Here is a 22791-nt window from a genome sequence, read left to right as displayed (position 1 = left end):
AGGTTTGAACCTGGGGGGGGGGGTGGTAAATGCATCCAGGTTTGGTGAAGAGAGCCTAGAACTCTCTGGAGAGCCCAGAAGGGCCATGAGCAGACTAACGGAAATGGAGGTTGGGAGACAGAATCTTAGCTGGAGCCATGACTCAGCACTTCCCCCTGCAAAGGACCAACGCACAGGGCCTAGGAAGAGTGGAGGGCTGTGGGAAAGCAAATAGGTAGCTAACAAGAGATGCACCCTTTGCACGATGCATACATCAGTACACGGCCAAAGGCGTTTATTTTAACCCAAGCAGACATGAACGTGTTGATACTGATGAAGGTACATTCAATTATATTATATACATGTATGTGCTCTCCCCTTACATGTGCCCCACTCTCCGCTGAACATTGCAAAGGACATTCTGTCCTGAGAGCCATGCTTGCCTGTCCCCAGAATACCTTACTTAGTACTTATTGGAAAAAGAGAAATGGAAAAAAAAAAAAAAAACCTCCCAGATACGGGAGGGGAGTTGTCATGGAAACCTCTTTGCCTGCCAGCCGGGGTGCCCAGCAACCAGAGCATCTGGCAATATCCAGAACGATATCCTATGGCCTTTGCAGATGGGTACTTCTGAAAGGTTTCTGCCAGGGAGCCTCCCCAAACAACGCCCCCACCCCACCCAGTCAAGCTAGCAGAAGATGAGGGGTGACTGGAAGCCATGTGTAGGGATCTGACCATAACGTGTACCCTTTCTTCAAATACCTCCTTTTAAATGGTGTTCTCTTTCCCTACCCTTCAGGGTCTCGCTATGTAGCCAGGGCTGGCCAGGAACTCTGTGTAAACCAGGCTAGTCTGGAACTTGGTAATCCTCTGGTTGTCTTGTTCTTGCCTCCAGAGTGATGAGTTTCAGGCAGGTACCAGTTTCAATTAGTACTCTTCCCTCCCTTATGTATGGTTGTCCATAACTGCTGTGAGTGGTCTCTAGTACAGTAAGTGCACTTAGCCACTGACTGATCTTTTCAACTCTCCACCCCGCCCCCCAACTCCCAGCTCGTCTCTTAAGCAGTGAGCTGCTCTTAAGATCTCTTTCTGCTTGGCCATAATAATTCATTCCCCTCCCCCCTCTCTTAAATCAGCTTCTCTTAAGAGCACCCCCCCATTTCTTCACACCCCTTAGTCAGCTATCTGTGTTTAGTATTTAGCTTTAAGATTTTTTATATATTCTATATATGGCAACTTAAAGTCAGGAAGAATAATGATGAAAATATAAATAGGGAAGAAATAATTATCTCTTTACAAAATAAACTTCTGGCATGGTATTCCACCAAGGGGGGGCGGGGAAAGTGGTCAGAACAGTATGGAGGGTCAAAGCTCTTTGGGAGACTGACATGGTAAGATTCCTTGAGCCTACAGCAGTGTTCTCAACCTTCCTAATGTTGCGACCCTTTAATGCAGCCCCTCAGGTTGTGGTGACCCCCAATCATAAAATTATTTCATTGCTGCTTCATAACTGTAATTTTGCTTCTGTTATGAAACATAATATAAATAACTGATATCTGATATGGGACACCTGTGGTCTCAGCCACAAGTTGAGAATGGCTGGTCTATAGGATCAGAGCAGTCTGCAAAATATAGAGATGCCCTTAACTCAAAAACAATCAAATACATTCATATATTATCCCAGAGAAACCACACAATACCAAGGAAACCCCAAGAAGAGTGAATGACACCATCCACGGCATGCCTGTGACCTCAGCTCTTCAGAGGCCATGACAGGAGCACATTAGTTCAAGGACAGCCTGGATGTCGTAGGGAAATCCTGTCAAGGATAAGGAGAGGAGAGCATAGGGGGCTTACTAAAATGTGTGACACTAAGTGGGGCATGGTGGCGCACGCATGTAATCCCAGCACTCTGGGAGGCAGAGGCAGGCGGATCTCTGTGAGTTCGAGGCCAGCCTGGTATAAAAAGTGAGCCCAGGATGGCCAAGGCTTCGTAGAGAAACCCTGTCTCAATAAAACAAAAATTAAAAAGAAATGGCACTGGTACATGAATATACAGTACTGTAGAGGAAAAAAAAGATAGTTCAAAGATAAACTATGCGTGATGGGAATCTAGTGGAGGGTGAAAGTACCATCTATTCCAGACTCATTGGGAAAAACCAGCAGAGCCAGTGAATGGTTCATTTACAACTGGATAGCCATTTAGATAAAGGTGAAAAAGAGTCAACCCTATCTCCTTTTTAAAATTTTGGTTTTTCAGAACAGGATTTCTCTGTGTAGCCCTGGCTGTCCTGGAACTCACACGGTAGACCAGGCTGGCCTCGAACTCATCAATCTGCCCGCCTCTGCCTCCTGAGTTCTGGGATTAAAGGCGTACATCACCACGGCCTGGCTCCGTTCCTCATTCTTTTTTCTTCTCTTTGTAAAGATTTATTTATTTATTTATTATGTATACAGTGCTTTACCTGCATGCACACCTGCAGGCCAGAAGAGGGCATCAGATCTCATTATAGATGGCTGTGAGTTACCAGGTGGTTGCTGGGAGTTCAACTCAAGGACCTCAGGAAGAGCAGTCGGTGCTCTTAACCTTTGAGCCATCTCTCCAGAATTGGTTTTAGAGAAATACTTGAAGAAATAGAGACATGACAGGGATTTTTAACTTAAAAAAAAAACTTTATTATGGCTTGGAAAGAGAAAAGCTGGGCTCAATTTAAATACTCACCAGTAGTTAAACAGGGCTAAGTAAACTGTGACATATCCCACTTACTGAATTCCACACTATCGTTAAAACACATGATCTGGACATGGCTGTACACAACTGTGATATCTGTGCTCATGAAACTGAGACAGGAGGATCATAAATTTGAAGTCAACCTAGGCTACAGAGTAAAACCATGTCTCAAATAGGTAGGTAGGTAGATAGACAGACAGATAGGTAGACAGATAAGTGGACAAACAGACAGATGACAGGAACTAGAGCAATGACACACCAGTTAAAATCACTGGCTGCTTATCTACATGCCTGGGGTTGGATGCCCAGTGCTCACATGGCAGTTTACAACAGTCTTGTAACTCCAGTCCCAGGGGATCTGATGCCCTCTTCTTGTTTCAAGGGCACTGAATGCACAGTGATGCACAGACATACATGCAGGCCAAAACATCCATAGACACAAAATAATAAAATGAAATTAAAATACTAATAAATAGTAGTAGTATTCTGTGTGGTTAGAAAACAGTAATTAAGACATAATAGAAAATATTAAAATAAGAAAGTGAATATAGTCTGAACTTGGTGGCATACACCTTTAATGCCAACATCCCAGAGACAGAGGCAGAGGCAGAGGCAGAGCTCTATGAGTTCAAGGCCAAAAAGTTCCAGATCAGCCAGGACAATACAGTGAGATCCTGTCCTTAAAAAAAAAAAAAAAAAAAAAGCAGAGAAGTAGCCTAGCACCTGCCATGTAATAGGCTCTAAATAAATAAATGAGAGCTGATATGCAACTTTTATCCAGCCTGGCTGTGATAAACACTAGTGGGTTGCATCTTTTCCCATTTACTTCCTTAGAACAATTGGCAAATAATTTTTAAAAAGCAAGAGTCTTTGTGTTTGTCTTCTGTTGTCAGTAAGCCATGACTAAATACACCTTTAGACCATAACTGTGGGTACCCATTCCTTAGTGTCCAGATTTATCTCCTCTTCTTGTCTTATACTTGAGTCTCTGTCTCTGTGTCTCTGTGCCTGTCTCTGTGTCTGTCTCTGTCTCTCTCTCTGTCTCTGTCTGTCTGTCTGTCTGTCTGTCTGTCTGTCTCTCTCTCTCTCTCTCTCTCTCTCTCTCTCTCTCTCTCTCTGTTTTTGAGATAGGATTTCTCTGTGTAGCTCTGGCTATCCTGGAACTTACTCTGTAGACCAGGGGCTGGCCTTGAACTAAGAGCTCTGCCTGCTTCTGCCTCTGGAGTGCTGGGATTAAAGATGTGCAATACCACCGCCCAGCTGAGCACTGAATTTTTGCGTTTGCTTTGAGAATTTTTTCTGTTTCCCTTATAGTATATTTGTTTCTTTAATTGCTTTATTTGGAGGGGGTGATTTTAATAAATTTTAAAATTTATTTTATGTATATAAGTGTTTTGTTTACTGTATGTTTATGTTTGCTTACTGTATGTTTACTGTATGTGCACCTAGTGCCCACAGAGACCAGAAGAGGGCACCAGACCCCCTGAAACTGGAGTTAGAGATAGTTTAAACCAATGTGTGGGTGCTAAGAACTGAACCCAGGTCCTCTGTAAGAGTAGCAAGTGCTCTTCACTGCAGAGCTATCTCTCCAGCTTTTGGAATTTATTTTAAAGAATTATTTATTTATGTATTTTATGTATATGAGTGCTCTGTGGTCATGCATATCTGCAAGCCAGAAGAGGGCATTACATCCCATTATAGATGGCTGTGAGCCACTATGTGGTTGCTGGGAATTGAACTTGGGACCTCTGGAAGAGCAACCAGTACTCTTAACTGTTGAGCCATGTCTCCAGCCCCAGGGACTTTATATGGTGGGGAGTTGAAATATACTATTTTTTTCCAACTTTGAAGTTTTTTTCCCCCTAATGAATGTATTATAATGGCTATATTATAGCTGTTGTTGTTGTTGTAATTAATTTGAAGCAGAATCTAACTATGTTATCCAAGCTGGTCTCAAATTCGCAAACATCCTTCCTCCATCTCTTGGATGCTGGGATTACAGTTGTATGTCACCATGATCAAATATTATCACTCCTTAAGTTCTCACACTCACATTCACATTTCAAAGCTCTGCTGCACTCCATTGTTCTCCTTGGCTACTGCTGGACCGAGTTATACTTTTAATAACTAGTTTTTCGGAGGGATTTTATTTTGTTTTGTTTTGTTTGTCTATGCATGTACTTCAGGGGTAGAGCAGTTGCCTAAAATGTACAAAGCCTGAGGTTGACCCCAGCACTGAAAAAAAAAAAGACAAATTAGTTTTGCATTATACTTATTGTTCTTTTTTACACTTATATATCTCTGGGAGAGAAAGGCCATGAGTGTCATGTTGCACACATGGAGATCAGAAGACAGCTTGTGGGGGCCTCTGGGTACCAGAGCTAGAACCCTAGTCCTCAGGCCACACACTAAGCTATCTCACTGGCCTTTACTATTATCTTGATAACAGAGTTGTAAGACAGATCCTGTTAAGTTTTATAAAATGTCTTTGAGAGTTGGATTGAAACTTTATCCCTTTCATAGATCAGTTTGGGAAGATCTGAGAACTGTACAGCGTTTAGTCATCTTCCTAGAAGCACATGCAGGTTTCCATTTCCTGAGATCTTTGCTGCGCTTTGGTGAAGATTGACAACTTCAGGTAGATGTTTCTTGTGCTTGTCATTAGGTTGATTTGAGAGCATAACTTTTGTTGCCTTTATAAATCTGATTCCTGGGCTGGAGAGATGGCTCAGAGGTTAAGGTCACTGGCTGGCTGCTCTTCTAGAGGTCCTGAGTTCAATTCCCAGCAACCACATGGTGACTCACAGCCATCTGTAATGTGATTTGGTGCCCTCTTCTGGCATGCAGGCAGAACACTATACATAATAAATAAATAAATCTTAAAAAACAAAACAAAACTCTGATTCCCCAATTCTTCTTCTTCTTCATGCAAAGTTATAGGAAAAGAATAAATTTAACAGTGTTGATCTTATATCCTACTGGAATTTTGTTAGTTTTGCTTTCTAATTTAATTTCTTAAGTTTTATAGGCAGAGAGTCCACTGTCTAAAAAAAAAAAAAAGACTTATTGTTTTGTTTTGTTTTTCAAGACAGGGTTTCACTGTGTAGTCCTGGCTGTTCTGGAACTCACTCTGTAGACCAGACTGGCCTCAAACTCAGAGATCTACCTGCTTCTGTGAGTACATGGGAAAACCCTGTCTCAAAAAAATCAAAACAAAACAAAATATATACTTCTTTTTATGCTTATTCTTGGTTGCCTGCATGTATGGGCACCTTGTGCACAGTATCTGAGGAGACCAGAAGGGGGCATCAGATCCCCTGGAACTGGAGCTACAGATGCTGTGAAGTGACCCCTGAGGGACCCGGAAACCTAACCACTGTCCTTTGCAATAGCGATGTGTGCTCTTACCTACTGGGCTGTTGCTCTACCCTCTTGTTTTTGTCCTTGTTTGTTTGTTGTTAGACAGTTCTGTTATGTGCTTCAAGATAGCCTAGAATTTTCTTTGTAGCTCAGGCCGACCTCAAACTCTTATTCTCCTGCCTCCGCCTCTTAAGTGCTGAGGTCAAAGCCATGTGCCACTATACTCCGCATGCTCGTTACCTATAACTTGGGCAATGTTTCTCAGACTTCAATAACTGCCTTCTTATTTGCCTTTTAAATTTGAATATTTGGCTTTGTGTACATCTGTGAGCAACACATCATCTCAGGTCGTGTCTTAGAAGCCCATGGAGATTTTCATCAGCATAATCTCTCAGGTTACTCAATTTGTGGCAAGCTCCCACTGACTCACGCCTCTGATAGTATGATTCTGGAGATGGACAAATTGGCCATATAAGAGGGGCTGGGTGGATGTCTTTGCGGTTCCTTTATCTCCCATGACGTTTGAAGGCAGTGTGCTGTCCTGCCCTGAGCAAAATGAGAAGCAGAGGCTGGATCTCTCTAGCTGTTGATTCCAGGCAGTTTAGTCAGCACCTGTGGATTTCAGGTTTCTTGGCTTTTTCTTTTAAATCCATTCAGCAGAAGCGAGCCTCTCATGCTCCGTGTGTCAATCACATGCTGGGGACAGGAACATGGCTGTTGTAGAAGAGATGACTATTGCTGTCGTAGTTGAGCTATTAATAAATATTGTCAGGGGCCTAAGGGATGGAGACAGGGTTAAGAATGGTGTCCCGGGACGTTCTCATCAACTCTGCTGGCCCTCGAGGCAGTGTAGACCCTGGAGACCTGGCTCTCCCGTGAGCTTTCCTGTGACCTGGGTAACATGTGTTTACTTCTTGCTGCTGAGCCTGAAGCCCAGTGGGACCTGTGTGCCTCTCTCTGGCATGCCAGCCAGCCGGGGGGGGGGGCAGGGACTTGCTTCAGTGACTGCTAGTAGGGAGGGATCCTGTCAGCCTAGTCCAGCAAGGCAGCATTCCTGGATGGAGGCCTTTGGGCAATGGCCTTATCCTGTCCTGGGTCTCCTCCCTGCAGGAATGCCCCCTCCCAGGCTGCTTTAGAACAAAGGAATGGACAGCTGAGCTCCCACTTCCACACAATTCACCTACTTTTTAAATTTTTATTTTATTTTATTTTTAGGCTTTTTGAGACAGGCAGGATTTCTCTATGTAACAGTCCTGGTTATCTTGGACTCACTCTTGTAGACCAGGCTGGCCTTGAACTCACAGCAATCCACCAGCCTCTGCCTCCCGAGTGCTGGGATTAAAGGCATGTGCCACCACTGTCCGGCTAATTCACCTACTTTTTAAAGAGAGGGTCTCATTATGTAACCCTGGCTAGCCAGGAACTTGATATGTAGAGCAGGCTGCTCTGAAATTCACAGGAGCCCTCCTTCGTCTGCCTCCTAAATTCTGGGACTAAAGCAGTGCACCACGGCCTGGCCTACTCACCTACTTTGTGATCAGCGCTGAAGAGAGGTGAATTTGAGACCCTAAACGTGGCACTCATGCCTGTGTACTATTGCCTGAACGAATGCCCGTGCTATAAGGAATGGTAAGACGATCTGAGATTTGCAGGGAACCTGGGCTCTACTATTCCCTCACTGTAAAACCCTGGGGCTCTCCCCACACCTAAGCTGTCATTAGTGTCGTGAAGATGTGCTCCAGGATGGCCTCCCCTCAATAGCAAAATATACAGATACTTGAGTCCCTTACAAAAAACGGTGCAGTGTTTGCACAGAACCCATGCACATCCTTTCACGTGCTCTTAAATCATCTCTAGATGGCTTCTAATGCCTAACGCAATGCAAGTACTACGTAAGGAAGCTGAGCTTAATTTGAGGGGGGAGACTAGTGATAAGGAAAAAACACCTGTGTGTTCAGCACAAATGTGATTTTTGCCCAGTTTGTCTGTGTGTGTGTGTGTGATGTATACATGTCTACATGTGTGTGCAGGTATGACTCCCTAGGCAGGTACATGTGGAGGCCAGAGGTTGGGATGTGTTTCTGTGTCATTCTCCCTATTTCTCCCTCCCTCCCTCTCTCTCTCTCCAAGGTCTCCCACTAAACCTGGAGCTTGGTGTTTGCTCTGGCCAGCAAGCTCCCAGGAGCTGCTGGTCTCCATCGTCACGCTGGGGTTAGAGGTTTGTACCATGGTTGCTTCATTTTGTTTTTACCTGATGTTGAGGATCAGACTCAGGTCCCCTTGCTTATGTGGCCAGCGCTTTACCCACCGAGTCACTTCCCCATGCCCTCATATGTCTATGACCCCTGATTAGTAGACTCTGCAGGTGGAAAACCGGCCTATGGGCTAACTGTAGTAACAGTCCCTCTAGGAAAAGGCTGCTTGCTGTGCAGCTGGGGAGACGGCTAAGTGAGTAAAGTGCTTGCTGTGTGAGTGTTTAAGCTTAAGGTCAGATCCATAGAACCCCCCCCAAAAAGCTGAACACACTAGTATGTGTGTGCCTGTGTGTGTGCGCATACACATGTGTGTATGCATGTGTGCGTGCATGTGTTTGCGTGTGTCTGTGTGTGTGCATGCATGTGTGTCTGTCCATATGTGTGTGTGTCGGTGTGCACACGCACATGCGTGCTATCCCATTGCTCCTACAGTGAGATGGGAAATGGAGCCACGATAATCCTTGGAAGCTTGAGGGCCAGCTAACTGGAGGAACACAGTGGTGGACAAGAAACTCTGTCAGAGGCTGCAGCGGGGGCTTGGAGTCATGGCAGCTCTTGCAGAGGACCTGGATTCAGTCCCCGACTTCCACACAGTGCTTCATAATTATTCATAAATCCAGCCTCAGGGGATCTGATGCCCTCTTAAGATCTCCATGGGCACCAAGGACATGCATGGTGTGTATACATACATGCAAGCATAACACTCATGTCACAGAAAGTAAAAATGGCTAATAATGTTCATTATTAAAGCCTATAATCAGGATGGTGTTATCTACCCCGGTATCAATCAATGAAAGTCACAGACACCTGATAGATTTTTAAATAGGCCTTGTTTCACCTGGGCCTAGACAGATATTAACCCTTAAACTACCTCCTCACCTTCCAGCCCCACATACCATGCTAACCGCTCTAATAATTCCTATCTGGGCTACTTCCCATCCATAATTCCATAAATACTTGCTTATTCTTTCCATCTGGGCCGCTTCTCTTTATGCGAACCCTCAGAGTTCCTCCTCCCCGGCACGTGGTCCTCTCCGTGCTAACCCAGAGTCAATTTCTCCCGGCCTTGTGGGTCTCTCCATGCTAGCCCATCTTGGACGGCTCCCTTCTCCGCTCATCCCTCTCTCTCTCTCCTTCCCATGATCCTTCTGTCCTCCAAACCCTCGAACCTTGGCCACGCCCACTTCACATCGGCCCTGCCCAGGTGTATAGGCATTTAATTGGTCAAACAGGGATTAATTGGAGGCGAGATCACACACCATCCTTTTGGTATACGGGAGGAACTGCTCATAGAACAGTAAGAATCTCAGTGGGCAGGCGACTAACGTCTGAGTACAAAGCACCAGACCGTGCCGTAACACACTCACACACAGAGAATGAAATAAATACATTTTTAAAAACAGACGAGAAAGGTCCGTGCCAAATAAGGTAGAAGGTGAGGACGGATACTAGAGGTTGGCCTCTGACCACGTGAACTAGAGTGCATACGTGTCTACACACACGCACATAAACTCACATACAAACAGGCACACACACACATCGATGTTAAGGAAAATAGAGTAATAAAAATGTACTGTGCAAATGTTGTGTGAAATATGTGGATGGTTATGCTTTATACACTGTAAATCACAAGACGTGGTCCTGACTCTAGTCCTTACGTCCATAGTCACAGATGTGGCTGTTGTACAGATGACGCATGCAGGACAGGTCAAGGGACTACGCAAGGAACCACGGGGAAATAATAGAGGTCCTGGGGAAATACTCACAGGAGATGAACATGCACCCCAGACCTTACCATCCAAGCCTGAGACCCTTCTCCGTGTTCTCCATTTATCTTCCCACACCTCCCAGATCAGTCCATGTTGAGGTATGAAGGAAAAAAAAAAAAAAGATAACACTGCCTGGAGCCTCCTTGACAATTCCTGCTGTGTTGCTAAGCAACGTGATACCCTGATCCAGAAAGAGGAACCCATGCTCCCTGGCCTTCCAGCCTCCTCTTCCTCCTCCTCCAGCCTCAAGAAAGCAAGGGGTGCTGGAGAGACGGCTCAACCTCTAACAGCACTGGCTGTTCTTCTGGAGGACTGGAGTTCAATTCCCAGCATCCACATGACAGCTAGCAATTGTTTGTAACTCTGACGGTACCCAGCATGCATGCTGTGTACAGTTTAGATATACGTGCAGACAAAGCACCCATACACATAAAATTTTAAAACCCAAATATTAAAAAAAAAAAAACAAATAGTGGAAACACACACATGCAGAGATCATGGCTTGATTTCAGACTGACCTCGGTTGCTTCCCTGCCTTTCCTCATCATGAGACAAGTTGCTTGTCCCTTATGTACCTCAGCATTTTCATCCAAAAGTGGGGGAAACAGAGGTTTTTTGTTTTTTTTTGTTTTTTTTAATCAAGCATGGGGCTGGAGAGATGGTTCAGCGGTTAAGAGTGCCATCTGCTCTTCAAGAGGTTCTGGGTTCAATTCCCACATAGTGGCTCACAACCATCTATAATAAGATCTGCAGCCCTCTTCTGCAAAGCACTCATATGCAACAAATAAAAAAAAATCAAGCATGATTTTTGTATATTGGTTATGGCACTGAGTTGCTGTTGCTATGAAAGCTACTTGCCTGTGACTGCCATGTAATAGTCCACCCAAGAAAAACGGGAAGCAAGCCGTGGAGTTATCCACCCTGTCGGATGGAGAACATCTCAGAGTGGCGAGACATCTCCCCGAAGTCGCACAGCTTTAGCTCTGCTGAAATCTTGTAACTCTAAATATTGTGTTTCTCTGCTTAGCTCACAAAGACATGGAAGATGCCCAGAGGATAGGAAGCCAACTACAGTGCTCCATTACCAGTCAAGAGGGCTCACCATTTGGACCTAGGACTAGGTCTAGACCACCGTGGAGAACTAAGTGTGGCCCCTCCAGTTCCTTCTCAGGGCATCTGATTGAGACTAGAAGGTGGGGGGGGGGAGGCAAGCGCTAGCTTTAATTATATTCCTGTTTGCTTATTTGTGTGGGTGTATATATGAAAGTGGCACATGCTCGCCACTAAGCATGTGCGGAAGTCAGAACAGTGTGAGAAAGTCAGTTGCGTCTTCCCACCATGTGGATCTTGGGGATTGAATTCAGCTCAGGCTTGGCGACAGGTGCCTGAGCCATCTTACTGATTCTTGGGTTGTTTTTGTTTGTTTGTTTAAATAATGAGGAGCATTAATAGACATGCTGAGGTACTCCTGTGGTCGTTTAGCCTTTATAGTGACCGGTGTGGTAGATACTGTTATCGTTATGTCCATTTTTAGGATGAGGTCATCGAGGCGCACAGGCTTGAGAGGCCTGAAGTCATAGCTTGTAACTGTGAAAGCCAGAACTCTAACCCATAGTCCTTGATCTCAGCTGCAATATTATGCCACTTAAAAAAAAAAAAAGATTTATTGGGCTGGAGAGATGGCTCAGAGGTTAAGAGCACTGACTTCTCTTCAGAGGTCCTGAGTTCAATTCCCAGCAACCACATGGTGGCTCACAACCATCTATAATGAGATCTGGTGCCCTCTTCTGGCAGGCAGGTACACATGCAGGCAGAGCATTGTATACATAATAAATAAATAAATAAATAAATCTATTTATCTATTATTACATATACAGTGCTCTGGCTGCACATACACCTACAGGCCAGAAGAGGGCATCAGATCATATTATAGATGGTTGTGAGCCAACATGTGGTTGCCCTTAACCTCTGAGCCATCTCTCCAGCCCCTTATGCCACTTTTTAATTGCAGGAATTGTAAGACAGGAAAAGAGGAAACAGGAAACTGGCTCCAGCCAGAGGGAATGCTTATCAAAAGAAAAAGTCACAAAAGACTTTGGGCATTGAGCCGCTTTCTTCTAAATGAGATGTACTGTCCTGGCATGGAGGAAAGTCATGGAGAGATCATGCTGGCCAAAACAAGGCAGAACAGGCTATCGAGAGCAATCTACTCCAAGCTTACAGGCTGCAGGTGGAAACTGAAGGCTAGCAGGAGGCAGTGCGCTGCCCAACTGCTCACGGCTCTTCCCTGTTAGTCAAAAGCCTAATAGTCAAAGCCTGGATGCTGAGGAGACAAGCTGTTGGCTTATCCTTTCTAACTACGTGTCTCATGCTGTGGTGGGACAATTAGCGTACTCCCGCAATGGGCAAATGCAGGTCACACTCACATGAAGAAGCAATCCAGACAGGACCAGCATGAGAGGAACTTGGAGAATGGTGAGGAATTCGGCTCTGGCACCAGAGGTTGGGCCATTCACATCACTCTCCAAGCCTCAGCTTCCTCACTTCACAACTGAGGTAACTTTACAAGGCGTGATCAGATTGGAGAGCAGACTGCTTATACGACATTAGCAGAAAGCAGAGCATATTTTCGTTATCAGCAGGCCCAACCACTTGGATTCTAAACAGCTCAAACAATCAAGCTAAAAAGAGCCTAATGGGAGCTGGAGAGATGGCTCAGTGGTTTAAGAGCACTGCCTGCTCTTCCAAAGGACCTGGGTTCAATTCCCAGCACCCACATGGCAGCTCACAACTGTCTGTGATTCCAAGATCTGACACCCTCCCGCCAGCACACATAAATTAAAATTAAATAAAATATAAAAATAAAAAAATAAAAAGAGCCTAATGAATCTTGAAGAAAACTTGGAGGAAAAAAAAATGAAACTGGAAGAGCAGAGTCTCTGAGGAAAGTGGATCCCAGTGTGGAAGTATCTATGTCACATGAAATAATGGGTGGGAAAATGCTCTGCCAGCCTATGTGCTCTGAGTGGCCCAGGCCCTGTACAGCCACTCAAGTCTCAGACAGCAGGGCACAGATCTTCACATGGCATATTATCCGGACTTTGGACGCCATCTTTGAAAGCACACAGGGCATCAGAGAAGACGTGGGTGACTGCTTGGGGGGGGGGGTGATCCCAAGCAAGGCCGTTGTGTTTAGGACTAAGGAAGATGTCATTGGAGGAATGAGACACGGTCCTGTCAGGGGAGCCAGATAACAAAGGTCCCAGAACAAAGGCCTAGACTTTGGCCACGTTGTTCAACATGGTGGGGCTTGGTTTATTATTATTCTCCAAGCAGTTGAAGTTACACTTGTCCACTTCCCCCTTCCCTGGCCTTAGTGGAGGGGTGTCATGAAAACATTCTGTAAGCCCTGCACTGCAAAGCCCAGGATGAATGAAAGAAAGGCACAGGAGCTGGAAGCAAGCCGCCTTGTCACCAGTGAAGTGGATGAGATGACCGAAGACGGGTTCAGAACTTTAAAGACTGAAAAAGGGGCTGTCCTCTAGGTTAGACTGGAAATAGTAATGGGATCAATACCTTGTAGGGCCAAGAACCATGGGGCTACGGGTCAGTTGAGAAAGACCTTGATTATCAGGAAGCTGGATGTCGTTAGAGTGTGGCGCCTTGGGGCTGAGAATGTGGTAGAGAATTCCCAGCATTCTGGAAGCATCCAACTTCCAGTACTGCAAGACTATGTCTTATTTGAAGCCTGGATAGGACAGTAGCCTCAAGACTCAGACATATCACCGCAGCAGGGGAACTACTGGAGCTGAGATGAAGTAGGGACAATGATGCCCACCTCTAAGATGCTGAGGTTGGACTTAATCCTATGATCACCTTGAGCAGATGCTTTGTAGAGAGAATGCATGTGACCCCTGAGGGCCCACAGAACAGTGTGCAAACCCATGGTTTAGCCTCAGAGTTTTCTTTTTCCTTCCTTCCTCACCCCCCACCTCTCAGATTTATTTATTATGTATACAATGTTCTGCCTGCCCAGGAACCTGCAGAGCAGAAGAGGGCACCAGATCTCATTACAGACAGTTGGGAGCTACCATGTGGGTTGCTCAGGCCCTCTGGAAGAGCAGCCAGCGCTCTTAACCTCTGAGCCATCTCTCCAGCCCTAGCCTCAGAATTTTCATGAGGAGAGAATGGAAGTGCAGGGAAAAAAAAAAGAGAGAGATTATCTGAGGATCACATAGCAGGTTCATTGACAAGCCATGCCTGTGACCTGGGTTTTCTGTTCCCACTCCTGCATGAGCCTCCTAGAGACAAGCTACAGGAACAGAAAAGAACAGAGTTGGGTGGACAGAAGAATGGGATTTCACAAATGAGATCAATTAACTGAACCTCAAGGAGCTCAAGGTTGGAGAGGACAACGGGTCCACCCATCCCCACTTTCAACTGTTCCCAAAAGGATCTGACACATGCCACACCTGGGGTTCTTTCTTAGTTCAAAGTACTATCTGTTTTACTGCAGTTTCCAAGCATATGCCAAACACTGCCCTCAGTCATCCTCACACAGCTCCTTTCCCTCAGGATTGTCCTCTGGATAAGTAAGGGCAGGACTGTTGTCTGCCTAAGTGAGGAGAATTTTCAGGCCCCTTTGCCCCAGTCAATTTCTCAGACTATAGTGTTGCTACCATTGTCTCTCCAGGGTTCTTCCTCTTCACTTCCTGATCCCCCTACACTGTGTGTCTTTCCTTTGTCCTTCTCCTAAAAGTGCTGACAGTGAGCATTACATTCCAGGGATGGAGGTAGGGACCAATGCTTTTTCTGCATGTCACCGTGTTTCATAAGACACTGCTATTTTGTACACAGCCTCTGCTAGCTCCAACCTTGATGTGGATTTTATTCTGTCTCCTGTTGTTTCATATGGAGACCTCATAACAGGGCACTAGAGAGGTGGCTCAAGAGTTAAGAGCACTTGCTGCTATTCCAGAGGACCTGGGTTCAATTCCCAGCACCCACTCTCACACAGACATGCAGACAAAACACCAATGCACATAAAATAAATAAATATTTTTTAACTGCATTTAAAAAAATCAGGACCTCTCAATCCTTGCCAGAAAATTCTTGGAAGCTCAGATTTCTTGATCCTGCCTTGGTCTCCTCTGGTGAGCTCCATTCCTGTGTAGGGATACAGGTGTACACGCAGATAGAGCAGTTATATTTAAAAAAAAAAATGTAACGAGGCATGGGGCAGGAGAGAAATCGTCTACATCCTCATTCAGAGGCCATTCGTGGTCCCTCTGTCTAATCGCCTTCTTTTTCTCTATGCCTTTTTGTTTGTTTTTGTTATTTTTGTTTTGTTTTGCTTTTCCAGAGAGGGTTTCTCTGTGAAGCTCTGACTGTTCTAGAACTATCTCTGGAGACCAGGCTGGCCTCAAACTCCCAGAGACCTGCTTGTCTCTGCTTCCCAAGGGCTGGGGTTCTCCATACTATTTTGAAGAAAGATTTATTCACTTTATTTTATGTGCATAAGGGATTTACCTTCGTGCGTGCACATGCAACACACTAGTGCCTGGTGCCTGCCAAAGTCAGAAGAGGGTGCGGGATCCTCCTGGAAGTAGAGTTACGAGTGCTTATGAGCCACCATGAGGGTGCTGGGAACGGAAGCCTGGTTCTCATTAAGAGCAACAAAGGCTCTTAACTGCTGGTCCATCTCCCCAGCCCTGCTCTATGGCACTTAAAGCCTCAGGATGCTCTGTTTTTGCTGCCTAACATCCTGGCATTGGTATGTTCCAAGTCATGTCCTATATATCTCCTGAGATGGAGATACGTAGTTCAGAGAGCACATGAGCCATGGAGAGTCTATCCTCCCAGGGGCTCAAGATGTGTGCATAGGGCACTGGAAAACCAGCATGCTTACAGCCACCATGTGAGTGCTGGGGGTTGGAGTCAGGCCCTCCGGAGGGACAGCCAGTGCTTTTCACCACTGAGCTACCTTTCCAGCCCCAGCTCACAACACTTCTTAACCAACCAGTATTTAATGGAGACATTTTATGTGTTCTTTCAAAGTTTTTCTTTGTTTTGTTTCTTGAGACAGGGTCTTGCTGTTAGCCTGGGCTAAACCCAAACTCTGACTCCTCCTGCTTCTTGCTCCTCGGTGCTGGGAGCACAGGCATGTGCCACCATGTGCGACTGAGCTCCCTACAGTAAGTATGTATTATACAGAAACGGGGGTGGGGAGTAAGTAAGTGAATAATGACTCCTCCCAAGGTGGGCCTGGATGTTCATAGGCAACCTGGGAAGGGACCGCTCACTCATATTCACCCCAAACTCTAACTACCCAGTCTCCCACCTTCATTTCCCCTTTCTGCCCACAGGGAAATCTCCTGCCTGCCTGCTTCCCCGATAGAAGCCCAAGGCACCCAGGACACCCAAGGCACTGTCTCACAAATGCTCTGGAAAGAGATACTACTGCCCTTGTGAACTACTGCCTGGACCAGGGAATGGGACGGCAGGGGCCTAGCTTGGAAACCCGGATAGGGCTGTTTTCTTCTGAGGTCACTTCCCAGACAGTAGGTTTTTGGAAAGGGAGAGAACAGAGAAAATGATTTCAAGTGCCTCTGGATGGTGAGCCAGGAGGCCTCAGAAAGATCCACTTCCCAGACTTCTCTTAGCCGGATCCAGGGTGACGTGTCTGGGCTCCTCCTTTTGCCTCTCACTCTTAAGGCTAAAGGAAATGTGGAGCAACCTGGTCCTGTTGTCCTTAGAAGGTGGAGCACTTGATGGTCCACCAAATCTTCCCTAGACTTATCCGTCGCCCGGACTATCCTCTCTCCGACCAGCAGAGGGCGCGCACCACTAGCGGAAAAAGAGTGGACCAGAGGCCGGCCAAAGCACCGCGGGCGAAAGCCTTTAAAGAACAGTGGCACCTGGGAGGGAATCCAAAGCTCCTGGGAGCCGCGGGAGGTTTGTGAAGGGAAGTGAGAGATGGAATTGCGAGATTTGAACGAAGTAGAGAGTGGAGGCAGGGAAAGCTATTAAATTAGGATAAAACGTAGTGGCTGACTGAAGGTCAGGATGGAACGAAGAAAAGGGATATTTTCTTGCTTGAGACATGATGAGAGCATAGCAGAAAGACGGGTGAGACGGAGGAAAGTGGAATGGATGGTTCGATGGGATGGGATGGGATGGGGGTGAGGGTGAGAGACACATCCTCTTAGAATCCCACCCACTGGAACCTCCACCCTCCCGGGTCACCCACACCCAGGGCCTGCTAGCCCTTACTCTTTGGAGGCCTTTTGCCCTGTCTGCAGTTCAGCCTTTATCTCCTTGGCCTCTCTGAAAGGGGCCCTGGTGCGGCAATTAACAGAGAGAGGAGGCAATAGGGGGCTTGGGAGCTTTAATGGGGCTGAAAGGGATATATACTCGCTGGGTCCTTGGACCAGAGTGTGGGGATGGAAGGGAGGGGAGCCAAGAGTATTGGGGTGGGGATGGGGGACGGCAGAGGTGTTAGTCAAGCCTTCTCCAGGTCCGGAAAGAGGAGCGTGAGAAGTCGCAAGGTCGTGGGAGAGAGGGGGCGGGGGAAATGAGGAAATAAACCAGAAAAATGGGGGTTATAAAGGGAACCAGGGTACACGTGACAAGGAAAAAACAGACATGAGAGTTCTAGAATCTGGAGACTTAGAAGAGAAAACTTGAAGTGAGAGCACGATCGTCCTTCCTGGGGTGAAGAGAATTGGGGGCTGGAAGCCTAGTGTTCAAGGAAGACCTCGGAGGCTTCCAGCCTTTTCTTTCCTGGACTGGGCGCGGCTGCTGTAATGAAACCTGTGTTAAAGGAACGTCGGGGAAAGCTTCGGGCTACCGCCAGGCCATTGGGAGCGTGGGAGAGGCCCCGTTTCACCAGGCCGCTGCCCCCGTCTAGTGATAATGACCCCCCAAGTGCGAGGCGGCGGCTACCGCGCCAAAGGGCCCGGGAGGGGGCTGCAAGCCCGGGGTAGGGTACAGCGCAGCGGTGGCGGCAGCGGTGGCGTTCGGGCCAGGCCAGTAAGAGAAGCCAGCGGGCGCGACGCCCGCCGAAGCAGCCATAAGGTTGAGTTTGGAGAGGCCGGGGAAGGGCAGCGGGGCCAGGCCAGCCGGGAGCTTGTAGAGTGCGCCGTCCTGGGCAGCAGCGGCCGCTGCAGCGGCGGCGGCGGCAGCGTGGGCGTGCGCGGGCGGTGGCTGGCAAGCCTGCGCCAGGCCTTGGAAGTCAAAGCGATAGGCGTAGCGCTTGCCGTGCACCTTGCTCATGATGTTTTTATCGTAGTAGTAGCGGAGTGCCCGGCTTAGCTTGTCGTAGTTCATGTTGGGCTTGCTCTTGCGCTCGCCCCAGCGCCGTGCCACCTCGTCGGGGTCGGTGAGCTTGAACTCGCCATGGCCGCCCTCCCACGCGATGCAGCCGACGTTCGCGCGGTCTGCCAGCAGCTCCAGTAGAAACTGCCACAACTGGATCTGCCCGCTGCCTGTGGGGTAGGGGAGCGGTCAGCCAGGGGTGGGGTAAGTTGGAACTAGGGGGACAGAGGTGAAGAAAAAAACAAAACAAAACAAAACAAAAATAAAAACAAAAAACCAAAAACCCCAACCTAAACTAGTAGCAATCCACACCAGAGAGAATAAAGGGCGGTCTCAAAGGCACTGTGAGTAGCAGGAGGCAGCTGGTCAACCAGTGTAGACCAGCAGAGCACAATGGAAACGGCTTTCGTTCCGGAGGACCTGGGCACATTGTTTTGTGGTTGTTTGGGTATGGGGAAGCATTATCTCCTCCGTGGAGAAGAAGTGGTGTATCGTAGCCCTGGCTTTCCTAGGTAAGGACCAAACATAAGACCCCCCTACCCTCCTGGGCCAGTCTCCCTTATTTAAGGCAGAGCTGCACAGTGGTACAAGACAGCTCGGTGCAGGAGGTTGAACTGCCCAACGAGGTGAGGTCCTGTCCAGAGATCCTGACCGACAGGGCAGGTGTGCGAGCAGATGATGATTTCTTTACCCCCTCCCCCCGCCTGCCTGTACAAGCAGCAGACAGTCCCTACCACCCAGCTTGAAGACAAGAAAAACAGAGGCCCCTGTATACTGAGAAGAGATGCCAATCCCAAGAGGCTCTCCATCTTCACCACCCCCAGGTGCACTGACCTCAGTGCTGCTAGAGATACTATAACTGGGGCGGCTGCTGTGGTGGTGGGGGTTAGGTAAGGCAATTCCGGGGGGAAAGAGGTAGGATTGCAAAAGGATTGTGCTAAATTTCTGGCTGGTTTTCCCTCAGATCCCAGGGGTTGCTGATAGTGGCTAGGGGATTCCATATGTAGGTGGTGAAGGGGTGGGTGACCTAGAACTCACACTTTCCTGTTTTGAAGCCTTAAGCAGATACAAAATCTTGACAAACTGCCCCCCATAACGTTCTAGAATAAAATATAGTTGCCTCCTCTCTATGTAGTGCCACTCAATCAGAACCCAAAAAGCTTTTTTTTTCCCCTTTCACAGTTTCTACCCCAATTCCTCTAAACCAGACCAATGAAGAGCTAGTTGGTTCCTGGAAGCCAGGATTTAGTTTTGGAGCAGTCGATGGGAAGCTTTGGTCAAAAAAATGCACCCGGGACCAAGTGGGAGCAACAACGGAGCCTTGGTTTCCCACCCTTTCTTCTGGGAGAGAAAGACAGTTGTCAACCTTATCTTTTCTGACTTCTTGTGAGGTTAGGGTACTGGCTGCAGCAGGACCTATGGCAAATAGTTGAAATGCCAGCCACCAACAGGGTGATTGAGTGTCAGGCCAGTTATCTGCTGCAGCAAACCTTAGGTATAAAACCCAGCGCCAGGGCCGCTTGGCTGGCAGGCTTCAGATTTCGGCAGGGGTATCAGGAAAGCATCGGTTTAGGAGTTAGTAGCCTAGGGTGGCTGGAGAGGGTCTCCTTGTCAGGAAGTGCTACAATTTTTCCTCCAAACACAGCCAACACAAAAAGGATACCAATCACCACAGCTGTCTCATTAACGCTTGGAAAACCATACTTGACAGGAAAAGGTCAGGCAGGAGGCCAAGCTCCTCTTCGCCTGACCCGTCCCGCCAACCAAGCCCGGGACTCAGAAAATGTCAAAGACAGAATCTTCCCAAGTCCTCTGCACAATCTGCCCACCTTATATTTTCCATAACGCGGAGTGCACACTGCTTTGCTCCTGTGTCTAGTGGCAGTGGTATCCGTCCTATTGGGGCTTGTACCCTTCACCAACCCAGGACACCAGCCAGCTCACCTTTCTGTACAGCGGGGCTCAGCGATCCCCAGCTCGGGCTCTTCCCTTCCTTAAAAAGACCATCTCCGACGGGATCTGCGACGCAGAAGAAAACAGTCAGGCAGACCTAGGCGGAAGTTGTGGGTTTGACCGAAAGGGCCTGGGACTGCAGTGTTCTGGGGGTCCGGGCCACCCAGCTCCTCCTCCCCAAGCTAGGCTGAGACGCGAGCAGCGCAGAGCCCCTTCGTAGCGCCCAAGTCAGGAAACGCGTCCAGGAAAAAGGAAATCCGCTTTCCGAAGGGGCCGGCTGGAGCCTTATAAAACCCAGAGGGGATTGCGCCAGCCAAGTCTGAGCCAGCGGAGCCCCTTGCAAAGAGGAAGAGGGGCGCTTGGAAGGCTCAGCCGGCGAGAACGCTCGGAGGACGAAGGTGAGGACCCTTGAGGGAGCAGGGGCGACGCCCAGCGGATCACAGCCTTAGCGCAGGGCTGGAGCCCGGAGTCCACCACTCCAAAGACCCCCGTTTTCATCCTCCTACGATCCTAAATCTGTGAGTCCTCTAGGCCCACATTAAAACCCCGAAGCTCGCTGTCTACCTTGCAGGTTCCCTGATTGCGCCAAATTTCAATCAGCAGTCCCTCTCACACACCCACAAAGCGACTCTCTGGAACCATCTCTTTCCTTTGGTCCACTGAACTTGCCCCATGCCCCGGCCTAGACTTCCCGCCCAGGGTCTTGGTGCCTCCAGCCCCCGGCTGGTCCCTGGTACCTGGTAGGTACATGTTGATCAGCAGGGGCTGGGAGGCGCCGCTCTGTCTCATCGCTGCCGGGGACTGGGCGGTGGGAGATGGGGGGGCAGCACGGGGGGGGGCACGTCAGCTTTGCGCTTGAGGTGCCGATCCCCGCCCGAAGCGACTGTGGGTGACAGGGAAGAGTAGGCGCCGCCGGGTCCGGCAAGGCCTGGCTGGAGCGGGCGCCTAGGGTGTGGCGACGAGGGAGGGGGTCCTGGAGCGACGCTCCCAGCTACGGGGCTGCTTGCAACCCTCCGGCCCCGCGCGGGCAGGGGCCGCAATTTCCGTTTTAATTAAAGTGCGGCCGCCTCGGCCCCCCAGACCCCGCCCCCGCCCCTCTTATCTTCCCATCGCAATAAAGTCTCCAACGCGCAGCGCCTCAGCCAAGCGCACCCGGCAGCCCCCTGAGCCCCGCAGCCTGGGAGACACGCGGGGGATGGGCTCCAGTTCGATGCTCAGACGGGGGGCCAGGAGTGTCGTTTCTTTTCCACCACCCTGACTCTCTGCAAACAGCGAGGGGGCCGGAATGTTGGCCCCACTTAGGACCTCTGAGGCTACAGCCTCAGGTCCCTTCCCAGGGCCTTCTTTCTAGCCCTATCCCTCCCTTTCTCACAGCTTACTCTCCGCCCCTTTCCTCCCCCTAGCGGGGTCCCCGTCTCCAGGCTGCGTTATCTGCATCTTCACTTTTAAATTTCCGCTTCCCTCCCTCTCGCCTGTCGCTGCGCTCCGGGCCGTGCTGCTGCGCTGCCTTGGCTTCCTTTATCTTTGCCCACTCCTGTGCCTTCCCCCTCCTTTCTCCTACTCTCTGTTGGTCCCTAGAGACCCAGCCCCGTCCTTGGTCTCCCCTAAGCTTTCACTGTTTTCCTGTCTTCACTGGCCCTTGGCCTCAGGCAGGACACTGGGGCATCTCCCCTGGTAACTTCTGAGTTGCCCTCTTCTGTATTCTTCTCACTTTCTTTCTAGGTCTCCTTACTGCTTTGTGCCTGCTATGTTCTTCTCCTCCTGTCTCCAATCTTCCACCCATCCTTTTTCTTTCTTATTTCTTTTTTTTTTTTAAATCTATTCAATTCCCATAAATTGGCTGCCAGTTGGACCTACTGTCTCATCTGAGACGGAATACAAGCTGCCTTTTTTCTTGTAGGTTCCTATTCACTTTCCCACTTCTTAATACAACTATTTCTTTTCCATCCTTCCCCCACTCCCACAAATACTCTTATGCTGGTTATGACAGAATCACAGGTTACAGGGATCATAATGTACAAGAACCTTTCCTAATTCATGATGTGGCTTCCAAGTAGACCATGGTCTCTGGGTACCTGTGAGATTTCCCAGCCCTGAGACTGAAGTTGGGACCCTGGGTCAGGAATGCCCTTTCGGCAACCATGTGACACTCCATATGACGGGCTTAAATACAGGGGCGAAGAGAGCTGAAAATGGGCAGGCCTCCTCCTTCAGGGCCATTGTTCCTAGGGTGCCTGTATGAGGAACTGTGCGCCCTCACTTGCTGTAAAACACTGTAGAGTTCATCTTTGCCAGTCAAAGGTGCAAAGGAAAAGGAGAGGAGAATGACAGGCAGTCAACAGAATCCTGAGGAGACAGGGATGGAGACTTCAGGATGCAGCTATGGAATCTGATGGGAGAAGAGGCAGAGAGGCTGGGATGTTTGGGG

General features: G+C 48.3%; 1 protein-coding gene across 1 annotated transcript; it reads right to left on the bottom strand.

Moving 5' to 3' along the window:
- Window positions 1-17548: 17548 nt before the first annotated feature.
- On the bottom strand, window positions 17549-21179 carry FEV (FEV transcription factor, ETS family member). Its single transcript, XM_084778546.1, has 3 exons — window positions 21101-21179; window positions 20355-20429; window positions 17549-18580 (listed from the first exon to the last, which is right to left on the bottom strand). The coding sequence occupies exons 1-3, from the start codon at window positions 21150-21152 to the stop codon at window positions 18000-18002; spliced, it is 708 nt and encodes a 235-aa protein (XP_084634672.1). The 5' UTR covers window positions 21153-21179; the 3' UTR covers window positions 17549-17999.
- Window positions 21180-22791: the final 1612 nt, after the last annotated feature.

Source organism: Acomys minous (assembly GCF_964271855.1).
Source record: "Acomys minous genome assembly, chromosome: 4".
NCBI lineage: Eukaryota > Metazoa > Chordata > Mammalia > Rodentia > Muridae > Acomys > Acomys minous.
This window is presented reverse-complemented; position numbering and strand designations above follow the sequence as displayed.